Source organism: Plasmodium falciparum (assembly GCF_000002765.6).
Source record: "Plasmodium falciparum 3D7 genome assembly, chromosome: 14".
Classification (NCBI taxonomy): Eukaryota; Apicomplexa; class Aconoidasida; order Haemosporida; family Plasmodiidae; genus Plasmodium; species Plasmodium falciparum.
This window is the reverse complement of record NC_037283.1, coordinates 1,625,001-1,639,193: the sequence shown is the minus strand read 5'-3', so window position 1 is coordinate 1,639,193 and position 14,193 is coordinate 1,625,001. Positions and strand designations below refer to the sequence as shown.

Here is a 14,193-nt window from a genome sequence, read left to right as displayed (position 1 = left end):
TATATATATATATATATTATAAAATTGATACACTTTTTTTTTTTGTATTATATGTATCATATAAAGGTTATAAAAAAAATATATGAAAATAAGGTGAAACAATATAATACAATTTTTATTATTTTATTTTATTTTATTTTTTTTTTCTTGAAATTTAATATATATTCACTTATTTATACTATATATATAATTAATATTTTAACATAGAATATAACTGAAATATGCAATCACTTTTTATCATTTCCTTTCTTCTTATTTATTTTAATTTTGTAATTGTGTTCAATTAATAAAAAATAAAAATAAAAAAAAAATTATACACTCAAATAAAGCCTCTTTAACTCTTAGGCTTCTATGTATCGAAAAAAAAAAAAAAAATTAATAAATAATATAAAATAAAATAATAGAAAATATAAACATAATTTAATATGTAAATAAATAAGTTACATTTTCTTATATTAGGTTAATGTGTCAAAGAAAAAAAAAAAAAAAAAAGCTTAAGAATTAAATAAGTAATATAAAATAGAAACTATTTATGAAGAGATATATAATTATACAAAATGTATATAAAATTACGTTTATTGTATATAGGAAAATAATAACATAGTAAAAAAGAATTAAATATATATATATATTAAAAGATATGTTTACATTTTTTAAGAATAATAGATTTAAAAAAATAATAATTAATTATTACTTTAAAAAAGAAAAACTTCCAACTCATTATGTATATAAAAAAAAAAAAATAAACAAAACCTGAATGGAATATATAAAACACTTTAATAATAATATGAATATATACATATATAATATAATATAATAACCATTTAACATAATCAGATTTAATTTTATTTTTAATTATAATTTATTTTTTCCTACAGCAGAAAGAAAAAAATGTGTTATTATAACTTTATAAAAAAATACATTAATAATAGTTGTTTATACATATATTACAAGATTTCGTAATATCCTTTGGAATATATTTTATATTATCCTTAATAGCACGTATTTATGTTTGTGTATTCAATTTAAGAAAAGGAAAAAAAACGAAATTATGAACCATAAAAAAACATTAACTTATTTATAAAAATATTAAAAATTGTTATTTCCTTGTTTCTCTTTTATTTGTAGAACATTTTGAAGAACACCTAAATTTTTAACAATACATATATATGTAGTCATTTTTCATTTATGTTAATATTCTTTTTTAAATGTAAAATATAGTTTAAGGGTTATCTTTTAGATAACAGAATATGGTACCATAAAAAAAAAATGCAATATTTCTTTATAATATAAATATGAATAATTTTATATATAGAGATAACAAAAAATGGTGGAAACATTAAATTTATAATAATAGTATAAATAAATATGTGCAAGCTAATTTGTAAAACTAGCCATTTTTATATTCAATAAAAAAAAAAAAAAAAAAAAATATGACCTGAGTAATTTCTAATATCCCTTCTTTTTTTTTTTTTATTTTTATTTTTATTTTTTCTTCAATATAGAAAAATTGTTGTTTTTAAATAATTATATATTTTTAAATATATAAAAAAATATATATATATTTAATATATTGTTTTATTCATCTAAAATATGATTGTCTCAAAAAGAAAAAATACTAAATGGTGCAAAATTTTTTAACACTGTACTTGTAATATTAAAACTATAAAGGTTATATTATATATATATATATATATTATGTATATATAATAAAATAAGTATTTTGAAGTAAGCATTTCTTTTTATCTATAATGTATTATATATATAATCAATTGACCAATTTCGAATACATATATTTTTTCTTCCCAGTAATTTTGCAATTTATTATATGATCATATTTTCAAAAATTTTCTCTTTAAATAAATATATATATATTATATAATATTTTTTTTTTTGTATGTTATTAATAATTGCACACATTTTTTTTTTTTTTTTTTTTTTTGGAGATACTTTATAATATTTATATAATTAAAATACCAAAGAGTTATAAAATTATATCACAATAAACAATATAATATAATATATATATATATATATATATATATTTTTATAAAATAATGAAGGAATATATTATTATAAAAAAGGAAAAAAAAAGATTATGAAATATATTTATTAATTTATTTTTTAATGTATAAATATTGTTAAAAGATTATTTGTTTTGTTATTAACTCATGGCACTAAAATACAAATGGTAATTTACATATACGTGTATATTAGTATGTCTAAGTAATATATATATATATATATAATAAAATACATTATATTTACGATATATTAATTAAACACCTTTTTATTTTGGCACTATATATAATCGTATTATTATTTTTGCATAATTATGATGTATTTATTCTCAAGTTAATCACTTTTACATATTAATATTAAATTAATAGTTAACACATTTCAAGTGCACCTAAAATAATATGCTTTGTCAAATTAAGGTGATATAATAATAAATAAAAATAAAATGATATAAAAGAAATTGAAATGTATATGTTTTAATTGTTCTAAAAAAATATCTTCTTTTATCATTCTGAAATTAATAACTTCTTTTTTATTATATATATTAATTTTATTTATTTATTTATTTTTTTTTTATATATTCATTTTTATTTATATTTTTTGTTTTTAATATATAATGTAAATTTTTTATATATATTTTAAAGAACACAAAATCTTTTTTTTTTTTTTTTTAAATCTTTTGAATATATATATATATATTATATACATATTATATATACATATTATATATACATAATATATATACATATTACCCTTTTACCTTGTTTATAATATATTTATATCATTTTTTATATATGCATTCGAACTGTGCAAGTTTATATTAAAGAATTAGGAAAAATCTTTTATCCATTATAACTTTTGAATCCTGTATTTTTTTTTTTTTTTTCGTTTTTTTTATATTTTTTAAATTAAGAAAAGGATGGAGGTATTAAGTACAGCCGATGTGCTAAGACCAAGAATAAAAAGAAGCCGAAGTATATATGAAAGGGAAGAAACTAATCAAGAGAATAGCCCAAATCATCATCAAATAGTTCTTTATGGAGGTTCCATTAGAAATCATTCCTTAAATTATGCATGGAATGCTTATTTTGATAAGAATAAAGTAAAAAAGAATATAATGGTTTGTTGTGATTTGAATAAGATATGTAATGATATATTGAAGGGTGTGGAGAATAATAGTTTAACTATTAAAACATTTTCATTTTTATTAATAGGTGTATGTAATATATATAAAAAGAAGGTATATTTTATCGGTCAAGATTATGACTTTTTGAAAAGGAAAATATTATCTTTGTATAAGAATAAAGAAGATAATTTGAATGAATTAATAAATAATAAAGAAACAAAGAAAAGGAAAGGTGGTAAAGACAATGTTGAAGATAGTAATAATAATAATAATAATAATAATAATAATAATAGTGGTACAAATAAAAGAAGAATGAGTCGTACTTCTCTTCATATAAAGAGAGGATCTATAGGAATGAATGAATTATTACCATCTGTAATTGATGATTTTACAAGTAGGAGATCTCGATTTTCATTAAATGCTGATGAAATAAGTATTGCTGGTACACAACAAAATAGTTATGATATTTTTAATGAAAATGAAATAAATAATCAAATGATGTTAGATATGTCAGGATATAATTATGATAATATGCATGGAGAACATGTTATGGAAAAAGTGTTAGATGCTTCTTATATTTCAAGAAACAGTATCCCCATAAACAATTTAGAAGGATTACATTTTAATAGAGCATTATCTGAATCATTTAATCATATGGATAATATAAATCTGGATAATTCTATATTGAATAATATGATACCAAAAAATATGTTTTCTAATATAGACGCTTCATTGAATGGAAAAAGTGTAATGGGAGATATGAACAATTTAGAATTAAATTCTTTACACAGAAGTGAGCTTTATTCTCCTGTTAATGATATATACAACATTCAGGATAATAATAAAAATATAAATGATAACAATATGAACAATATGAATAATATTAATATATCACCCTTTTCGAATGTTGTAAGAACTAATGAATATACAAATGATAATGTTTATAATAATATATCCAATGAATTTTCAAATATGCAAAATATCAATAGTTCAAATTTTATGGGGAATTTTAATAGTATAAATAATTCTATGAATAACAGAAATGATTTATATAATTTAAATCCATTTATGAGCATGCAATCCATGAACCAGGATATGAATAATAGAAATAATTATCCTTTTGAACCGCGTGGTAGTAATTATGGTAATATCGATGCTAGAAGTGATGTAGTAGTAGGAAGTATATTTAGTCCTATTAAAAAAAAAAATATCCCCAAAAAAAATGATTACGCAAATATGTTAAATTTTGAAACATATCAGAATTTTGATTATTTTGATCAAAAGGATGATGATGCGTTTATAAAAAAATTGAATACGTTGCTCGGATTGGATGAGGCAGAGGAAATTATCCTAAATGATAAAAACAATGATGATAATAATAAATATAATGATAATAATAATAAAAATGATGATGATAATAATCAAAATAATGATGATAATAATCAAAATAATGATGGTAATAATAAAAATAATGACCGTAGTGATACTAACGATGTTTTAAATAATTCAAATTCTTTAGCAAGTGAAAAAAATAACCAACTAGCGTTACATGAAAATGATAAAGGCAAGGAGATTATTATTGAGGAACAGGAAAATCAGAATATGAAAAAAAGAAAATTAGAAAAACATATTATTGATAGAAATTATATAATAAAAGATTCGGTAATAAGAAGTATGTTTCGAGATGAACGTGTAGATTATAAATATTTTTTAATTGATACTATAAATAATGAAATATATGAAAAAATTGAAAAAGAATATCCAGGTTATCAATGCTTCTTTTTACAAACAAGTAGTGATAAAATAAAACCAGTACATAAATTAGAAATAAATTTTGGATATGAATCATTTGATCACGAAAAGAAAAAAAAAGAATTAGAAAATTATTTAATTTCCTTAGGAAATAATAAATCCATATTATGTGAGAATAAGAATGTAGTATTTGATAATTTTAATATCAAAAAGTGCTTAGATAATATAGATGAACAGATGACATATTATAATGAAAATGATAGTTTATCGAATAATTTTTTATCCTTTGAAGATAATAATGAAGAATATATTGAAGGTTCTGATAATAATATTCCTAGTGATGGTAAAAATAATAATGATAATGATGATGTATATGATGATATGCATTTTGAACAGGTAAGAGAAGAAATCGGTGCATTAGATTTCCATACTTCACATAATATCCATGCTAATGATAATATATTTAATAAAGATAGATTCAGCATCGATCCTATGTTAACTCAAAATGAGCAACTTGATTTAAATTTGAATGATTTAAATTTCAAAGATGATATAGAATCAAGAATTAATATAGAAAGTCAAATGTCTAAAAGTTTACATATGTATAGAGATGGTGATAGTATCACAGAAAAAAATGATAATATAACTAGTGATATAAATTTTGTAAATGACAAATTAAATTCTGAATTTAATTCATCCCCTTTAAATTTGTCTATTTCAGATAATTATGATTTTTCAAATATATTTAGTAAAGATAATCAAAGTTCTTTATATTCAATATTAGAAGATAAAAATATAGAAATTGATATAAACCTAAATCAAGATTTTGATGTTATTGCAAGAGAATTATTAGAAGTATATAAAAACCTATCGAAAAAAATTAATTATATCTTTTTTGATATGATAACTAGAAATAGAAAATCAAAAGACGAAGTAGCTATTTTATTTTATGTTACTTTACATTTGGCAAATTTAGGATATATATATATAATGCAAAAACCAATTTTACCTGAACAAATAAATTATTATGAAGAGCATTTTTCAAGACCTATATTAATACAATATATTGAGAAAAAAAAAAGTTGAAAAAATATTTTTTTTTTATAAATGTACACCAAAAAAAAAAAAAAAAAAAAAAAAAAAAATATATAAGTGTATATTTTTAAATTTCTTTTTTTAAATATTCACGTTTATTAATCATATTATATTATTTATATATATATATGTTATGTCGAATATCTTTTCTGTCAAAATATTTCACTACATTTTATATATACATTTATTTATATCTGACAATTATATACATATGTATATATATTTAATAAAAAAAAAATAAAATGGCATATCTCTAAAGTATTGTAAATTAACTTTTTAATATTATTAAATAGAATACTTCTAAAAAGAGAAATATATAATATAAATATTATAATTACTTTTATATGAAATGTGAAAATTTTATATATTCTTAATTGGTCAATATAATAAACTCTCTTCATATGATATAAATTACTTTTTAATCATAAAAGCATATACACTCTTCATATGTATTTAATAACAAAATAAAAATAAATAAATAAATAAATATATATATATATATATATATATATATATGCTGTATAAATATATTTTTCCAATGTGTATAAATTTATAGATATTTCTTTTATATATATATATATATATATATATATACATATACATAATATATGTTAATTTATACCTTTCCGCATTATTTTAAATAAACAGCAAATGTCTATTTAGTTTTATTTAATTTTATTTTCTTATGGAAACATATTTTATATAAACATATAATAATATTATGAATACGTTTGAAATAAATATATATTTCTCTATTATTTTATTCAAAATTTATAAAAAAAGGAATTAATAAAATAAAAATAAAATGTTATTATTACTTTTAAATTATATATACACATTGTACTATTTATTAATTTAATAATTTCTTTTTTCTTTCATTTTTTTATTTTTTTTTATATTTTTTTTGTATATTTTAAACAATTCAATAAATTATTATTATCTTAAATTTAACAAAAATTAGAAGGTATTAATATATGACACATTAGAATGGAATAATTTGTATTCTTTTACAATATTAAAATGTACATATAAAATAAATAAATAAATAAATAAATATATATATATATATATATATATGTTCATTATATGTGTATATATTTATGTGTTATTTTTATTATAATTACTTTTTTTTATAATTTTTTTTTTTTTTTTTTTTTTTTTTTTTGTTAATTCTTTTGAATTTATTTTTATAATATTTTTAATTATATGAATACATTCTTTCTGTTTGTTCGTTTTCTTCTAATAATGTCACAAAAGAATAAAATAATAACTTTTTATATGTTTAAAAGTTGAATGGAAAGGTCTAAATTTATGTAACATAAAATAAATATGAGATAGCATATAATATATATATTTATGTATATTTTATGTTTATATCTTTTATGATATAAATATTTAATAAAGATAATAAAATAAGATATATATCATATTAAATATATTATTTTTTTTAATTTTTTTTTTTTTTTTTTTTTTTTTTTAGTCATATTATTTTATCATACATATAAGTTTGTCAATCAACACACACCTATTTATTATATATATGTATAAATAAATACATATATATAATATATATATATATATGTTTATTTTTCTCTGTTTAGGATGTACAAATATTATATGTAATGTTTTTGTATCATTGTGATTAACTCAATAAAATAAATGAGGAATGTGTAAGAGTAGGATAAATTAGTAATTATAAAAATATATACATTTTTATTATTAATGGGTTGAATATTTTCTTTTATATAAATGTTCTAATATATATATGGTATATGATATATATATATTAATATTACATTGAATATTATAATTAATAAAAAGAGAAAGGATAAAGATGAGTGATGATGATTTTTTTCATATCAAAAGTGATTGTTCTTTACAATATATTAAATGCAAGACTAGTACAAAAATTGATGATATATTAAAAAGAAGAAGGAATCAAAAAAAAAAGCTTAAGGATAGTAGTAATTATAAAAGTGATGAATTCTTAAGCTTAGACAACAGTGAAATTGAGGACCAATATATTTCAAATGATAACAAGAAAGTATATAATGAGGATGATAAAATATATTACAATAATAATAAAGTTAATATAAGAGAAGGACAAACGTGTGAAAGTATACATATGTTTAATGGAATCAATAAAAATAACATCGACATTATAAATGATGATAATATAAAAAAGGATAATATAAATAATGACAATATAAATAATGACAATATAAATAATGACAATATAAATAATGACAATATAAATAATAATAATTATTATAAACAAATATATAATTATAATAAATCAGGAAACTTTAATAATTTTTCTAGAGGATATTTCTCGAACACTTATGAAAAAGGTAATACATATTTATTAAAAAATTCTTCTGAAGAAATGTTATATAATAAAGATCATATAAGAAAAAGGTCGTTAAATAATTTATGCTTTCAATCAAATTTATTAAACAGAAGAAGTAATATAAATACCTTTAATGATTTATCATCTTTTGAAAATAGTAAGAAATCTTCCTTATATGCGAAGTGTTCTGATATTTTACAAAAATATGATTCAAATAAATTTAATAGAAAAACGAATGAAGATATTTATACAAGACAAAATAGAAGTAGTATAATATATCAAAATAGTAGCAAAGAATTTACCCTTAATAAGTTAATAAGTAATAATGATAGTAAAGATGAATTATTTAGTAATTTAAATAGAATATATTCTAATGATATCGATTTAAATAAAACTCCTTCCAAAAGTTTATCTAAAGGGTATATCGAATATTTGAAATATGAAACAGCTGGGAAAATGAATTTGAGTGAATTAGAAACTCCTCTAAATATGAAAGAAGATGAGGGAAATAATACTCCGTTTATAACATACTTTTTAGCTGGAAAAACAGAAAGTAAAACAATCAATGAAGAAAGTAATGATGATAATAAATATGGTAATAATAAATATGATAATAATGATAATATTAATAATAATGATAATAATGATAATCATATTAATAATAATAATAATAATATAATTGATACCCTGTTAAATAGACACATACACACAAATAGTAGTATAAAAAATAATGAAGGAAATACAAATAGTTCTCCTATCCATATAAATAAAGAACATAATAAAAGTGAGCATATTTATAATTCAAAGGTATCAAGTACCGTTTTTGAAGAGTTAAAAAATCTATGTCATGAAAAAGAGAAAAAGGTAAATGATGTATCTTCTAGTCATATAAATAATCAAAAGACTATATTACTCACGTCATACATAAAAGAACAAAATAGTAATAATAATCAGGATAATGTTATGCCTTACAATAGTTCAAATACGCTTTTTGATAAAATTAAAAATTCACAAAAAATCAGCTTTATTAAAACAGAGGAAGAATATATTAATATGCTAAAAAATGATGAAAAGGATAATGTTCCTATAAATACATTAAATAAAAATAGTAATAATAATAATAATAATAATAAAATATGTTCTTCAAATAATAATGTCAGCTTTGCAGATAATATTTTTTCAAATAACAAATCTTATATTGATAATACAAAGATCTATTCTGAAGATTATATTAATATAGAAAAACAAAAGAGTGAGATTTTCTTACAAGATCAAGAAAAAGAAAATATAATGAACCATGTAAGGAAGAAAGAAAGCATACCAAATAAAATTAATGATGACATAGTAAAAAGTGATTATCAAAATGTTATTTCAAATAATTATGAACATTTGATATCATCAATTAGTAAGAAAGAAAATGAGAACAATCAAAATAAATATATGGACAATGATAATATGGGAAATAATACATTACATTCTGAAACTTTTACTGACATAAGAAAAGATAAACATTCAATTTATCATAATAATACATGTGATAATATTGTCAATACAGAAAAAAATAATGATATAATTCTTCATAATAATTATAATAGGGTACTGAATGAAGAGAATATTCCACAAATATATTTTAATAATCATCCATTTATTAATGTCAATATGAAGAGAAGTATGTCATTATGTAATTTGAAGGATACACAAGTGGATGACATAAAATATGATGATCTTATACAAAATGTGAATAATCATAATATATATGATATGTATATTAATCAAAAAAAAAATATAAAAGGAAATTCCGATATCCTTTTTGATCATACAAAGGGTATGTTATTTGAGAATATTAAGGAAAATGGGTTTTATATTGGTACACCCACAACAGGACAACACATTAATCCTAAAAATAATAATGATATAAATAATATATACAGTAATAATAATATATGTGAATATAGAAAATGTACTAGTAATGCACAGAATAGTATATGTTATAATGATCAGCATAAATTGAATTATGTCGATATGGGTCAGTTGAATTATAATCCAACAAGTAAAAATAATATGAAATTTACGAATAAAGAAAATGATACTAATAAAATAAATATAGATATAAATAATAATGTTGATAATAAGAAAAGTTGTGATGATATTTATTATGTGAATGAAATGAAGAAATGTAACATTTTGGATAATAATCAAATGAATAACTCTCAAATGTTAGATATTCCAAGTTGTAATATAAACGTAAAAAATAACAATAATATATATGACAATAATTTATATGACAATAATATATATGACAATAATATATATGACAATAAATTATATGATAATAATGGTAGTGGTGTAATATTAAGTCATAATGTTTTATCAAAAAATAATAATAGTAATAATCAAGAGAATTATGAAAATTATAAGAAAATGAATGAAAAAAAAAAAAATATATATATAGATATGTATGACGTACAAAAAGAGAATTTAAATGAGGGAAAAAAAGTAGCAGAAAAATTAATTTTATCAACATTAAATAAAAATATTAATCATAAATTAAGTGAAACTGCAGATTTTGGATACAAAGAAAATGATCTTATGAATGAATCAAAAACTAGTGATAATACAATCAAAATTGTAAATAGTAATTTATATAATGATAATGACTGTTCGTTAATTAATGACATAAATTTGAAACAATATTGGACGGACTATATTATGAATAATATGAATAATGTGAATAATAAAAATAATGTGAATAATATGAATAGTGTGAATAATGAAAATAATGTGAATAATGAAAATAATGTGAATAATAAAAATAATGTGAATAATACATATAGTTTGAATAATATTAAAAATATTGATAATACACAAAATGATTCTAAACTTAAGAGTGTTATGTCCTTTAATACATTTTGTAAAGATATGAAGGATGAAAATTTTTTCAATCAGTTTTTAAGAGAACACATAAAAAATAGTATCAATAATGTTGTTGAAGAAATATTGAATGATAAACAGAATGAAATTTTAAAAAATAAAATTATAATAAGCGATATAAATAATAAAGAAGTATATAACAAAGATAATGAAAATAATAATAATAACTTATCTGTTAAGCATTATGAAAAAGGTATACATATCAATAATAATTATAATATAAATCATGATCCTATAATTAAAGAAGACAAAATAATTAGCTCCGAAAACAGTACTAAATTAGAGGATAATGGAATAATACATAAAAATGTTACTAGTTCAACATATAATAATGGGACGAATAATACAAATATAAGTCAAATGAAAGAAGAAAATATAACAAATAATGATATTATTTGTAATGATGAAAATATTTATAATGATGAAAATATTTGTAATGATAATATTTATTGTAATAATAAAAAACTACACAAAGATGAGAAATCATTCAATCATTCATGTAGTGATATACAGTTTAATCAAGATGACCTTCAGGAAATACAAAAATTAAATAATCTTCTAAAATCTAGGAAAGTAAATAAACTCATACAAATTAAAAAAGATGATATAAATATAAAAAAAGTATCCTGGAAAAATATATCATATAATTGTATTGATATCATATATTATCTAATACATGAAAATAATAAAAAGAACAATAAAATGAATGCTCTTATAAATGATATAAATAATATTCATGAATATGAAAAAAAAATAGAATATTTAAATAAAGAAAATGAAAAATTAAAAATAGAAATGAAACAAAAAAATGATAATGAAAAAAAAAAAGAACTTAAAGAAAAAGCCAACCTAAATAATAAAATATTAGAACAATCCAAAAAAATTACGAACTTTGAAAAAGATATATATATATACAAAAATAAATTAAATAAACTGAATAACAAAGTAATAAATAAAGATATCGAAATTAATAAATTAAAAAAACAATATCAAATTATATTAGAAGAAATAGAAAATTGTAAAAATGATGCAAATATAGTATTAAAAAAAGTATTAAATAAAAAGAATACAAATTTAATAGATAAACAGTGTGTAGATATATCAAAATATTACCAAATATTAATCAATTCATTAAATGATGAAATTAAAAATTTAAAACATCTTATTAAAAGTGAAGCTAAGGATAAAATAATCTTAAAAAAAAAAATTAGTCAATTAACACAATCCAATCAAAATGAATCTAATAAAAATTCTTATATAGAAAAAAATAAGACAGATAATAAATGTACCAATGATAATTATATTAGTCAATATACAAATGATGATGAACATATAAATGATATAGATAATGATAGTTATGCAAATAATAGTAATATTCAAAAAAATATAGAATATAGCAATTCATCATACAATAGTAATATTATTAAGAAGGATATAAATAAAAGTAGTAATTGTAGTAATAATAATAATAATAATAATACTTGTAGTATTAGTAGTAGTAGTTGTTGTAGAGATATATATAGTGATTCTTTAAATGAAGAAAAGAAATATAAAAAAATGTATGAAGATTTAATTAAACAAATGAATGATATTAAAAAAGATCATGAAAATGAAAAAATTATATATAATAAAAAAATAGAACAATTAGCAAAACATCAAGAAATACAAAATATCAAAAATCAATTAGATACATCAGAAAAAATTGTAGAAGTGTATCAACATATATTTAAAGAAAATATAAATAATATAAGAAATGATAATATACATAGTACACAAAATAATGAACTAAAAAGTATGGATTATTACAATCTTAAAAATAATATTTATAATAAACCTACTTCTTTAACTTATATAAATGATAATAAAAATGGTAGTAACGAAGCAACAAATAAAATTAATTCTGGTCATATTTTTAATTCAAATATAAATCGCTCAAATATATTTAATAATAACCATAATAATTATGATATATGTAATCAAGACAACAACGTCATAAGTCATATTTTATCCAATGGAGATATTATAAAACAAGATAAAAATTATACTTTGAAAGATACCAAATTAATTAATGTTCTACCTAATAGCATATGTAATAACAATTTTATGGAAGGTATAAACAGACAATCACAAAATAATTATCTTAACCAATTTCTTGAATTGTATATCAAAAATAATTCCATAAATAATGAGGCCTTCAATATTTATATGAAGAATTTAAACAAAGAGAAGCAAAATCAAGAAATAAAAGAAATAAAAGAAATAAAACAAAATGTACAAGAGTCAAATATATTATTTGAAGACAATAATTTAAATAATAAATTACAAAATGAACATAACAAAAAATATTTATTAAATACTCTAATGAAATATAACAAAATAGATCTAATTAATATATTTGTAGATATCTGTAACCACCTAAAAACTGATAATATATCAATAGTAATACAATTTATTAAATTCATGTCTTTTATTGTTTATGAACAGTTTCCTTTATTTACTTCCTTTTATTATACCATTACTTCATTAATATCATTGGATAATATTAAATTTGACGAATATATTAACGTTATCAAAAAATGGAAATCATTTTATACAAGTGGACAAAAATATTATTTATTCAGAAGGAAGGTACTTTTAATTTTTCAGTCTGATCTAAAAGATATACAAAAATCTCAAATAGACAAAACATGCTTAGATCTTATTCAAAATAATTATGATCGAAACAAGGAACTATCTACTTATACAGACGTAAGTTTTAATGTATTCATGATTATTACACAACCGTAGAAATATATATATATATATATATATATATATATATATATATATATATATATGTATGATACGTACTTATCATCATAGGGTTCTATATATACTTATTATTTTATTTGCTTCTATTACAGGGTTCTTTTGAAAAGGC

At 18.4% G+C, this 14,193-nt stretch overlaps 2 protein-coding genes across 2 annotated transcripts in view; both read left to right on the top strand.

Moving 5' to 3' along the window:
• Positions 1-2,938: 2,938 nt before the first annotated feature.
• On the top strand, positions 2,939-5,983 carry PF3D7_1440100 (conserved Plasmodium protein, unknown function; the record flags this gene model as incomplete). The annotated part of the gene is made up of 1 exon (XM_001348518.1): positions 2,939-5,983. One exon carries the CDS (start codon positions 2,939-2,941, stop codon positions 5,981-5,983), a length of 3,045 nt encoding a protein of 1,014 aa, XP_001348554.1.
• Positions 5,984-7,826: 1,843 nt separating this feature from the next.
• Positions 7,827-14,193, top strand: part of PF3D7_1440000 (conserved Plasmodium protein, unknown function) — a gene marked incomplete at both ends in the record, with an annotated part of 7,181 nt that continues 814 nt past the window's right edge. The window contains 2 exons of the mRNA XM_001348517.2: positions 7,827-14,021; positions 14,177-14,193. The exon at positions 14,177-14,193 is cut by the window's right edge and continues 124 nt beyond it. Of these exons, the coding sequence (XP_001348553.2) occupies positions 7,827-14,021; positions 14,177-14,193 (6,212 nt within the window). The remainder of the gene's footprint in view (positions 14,022-14,176) is intronic.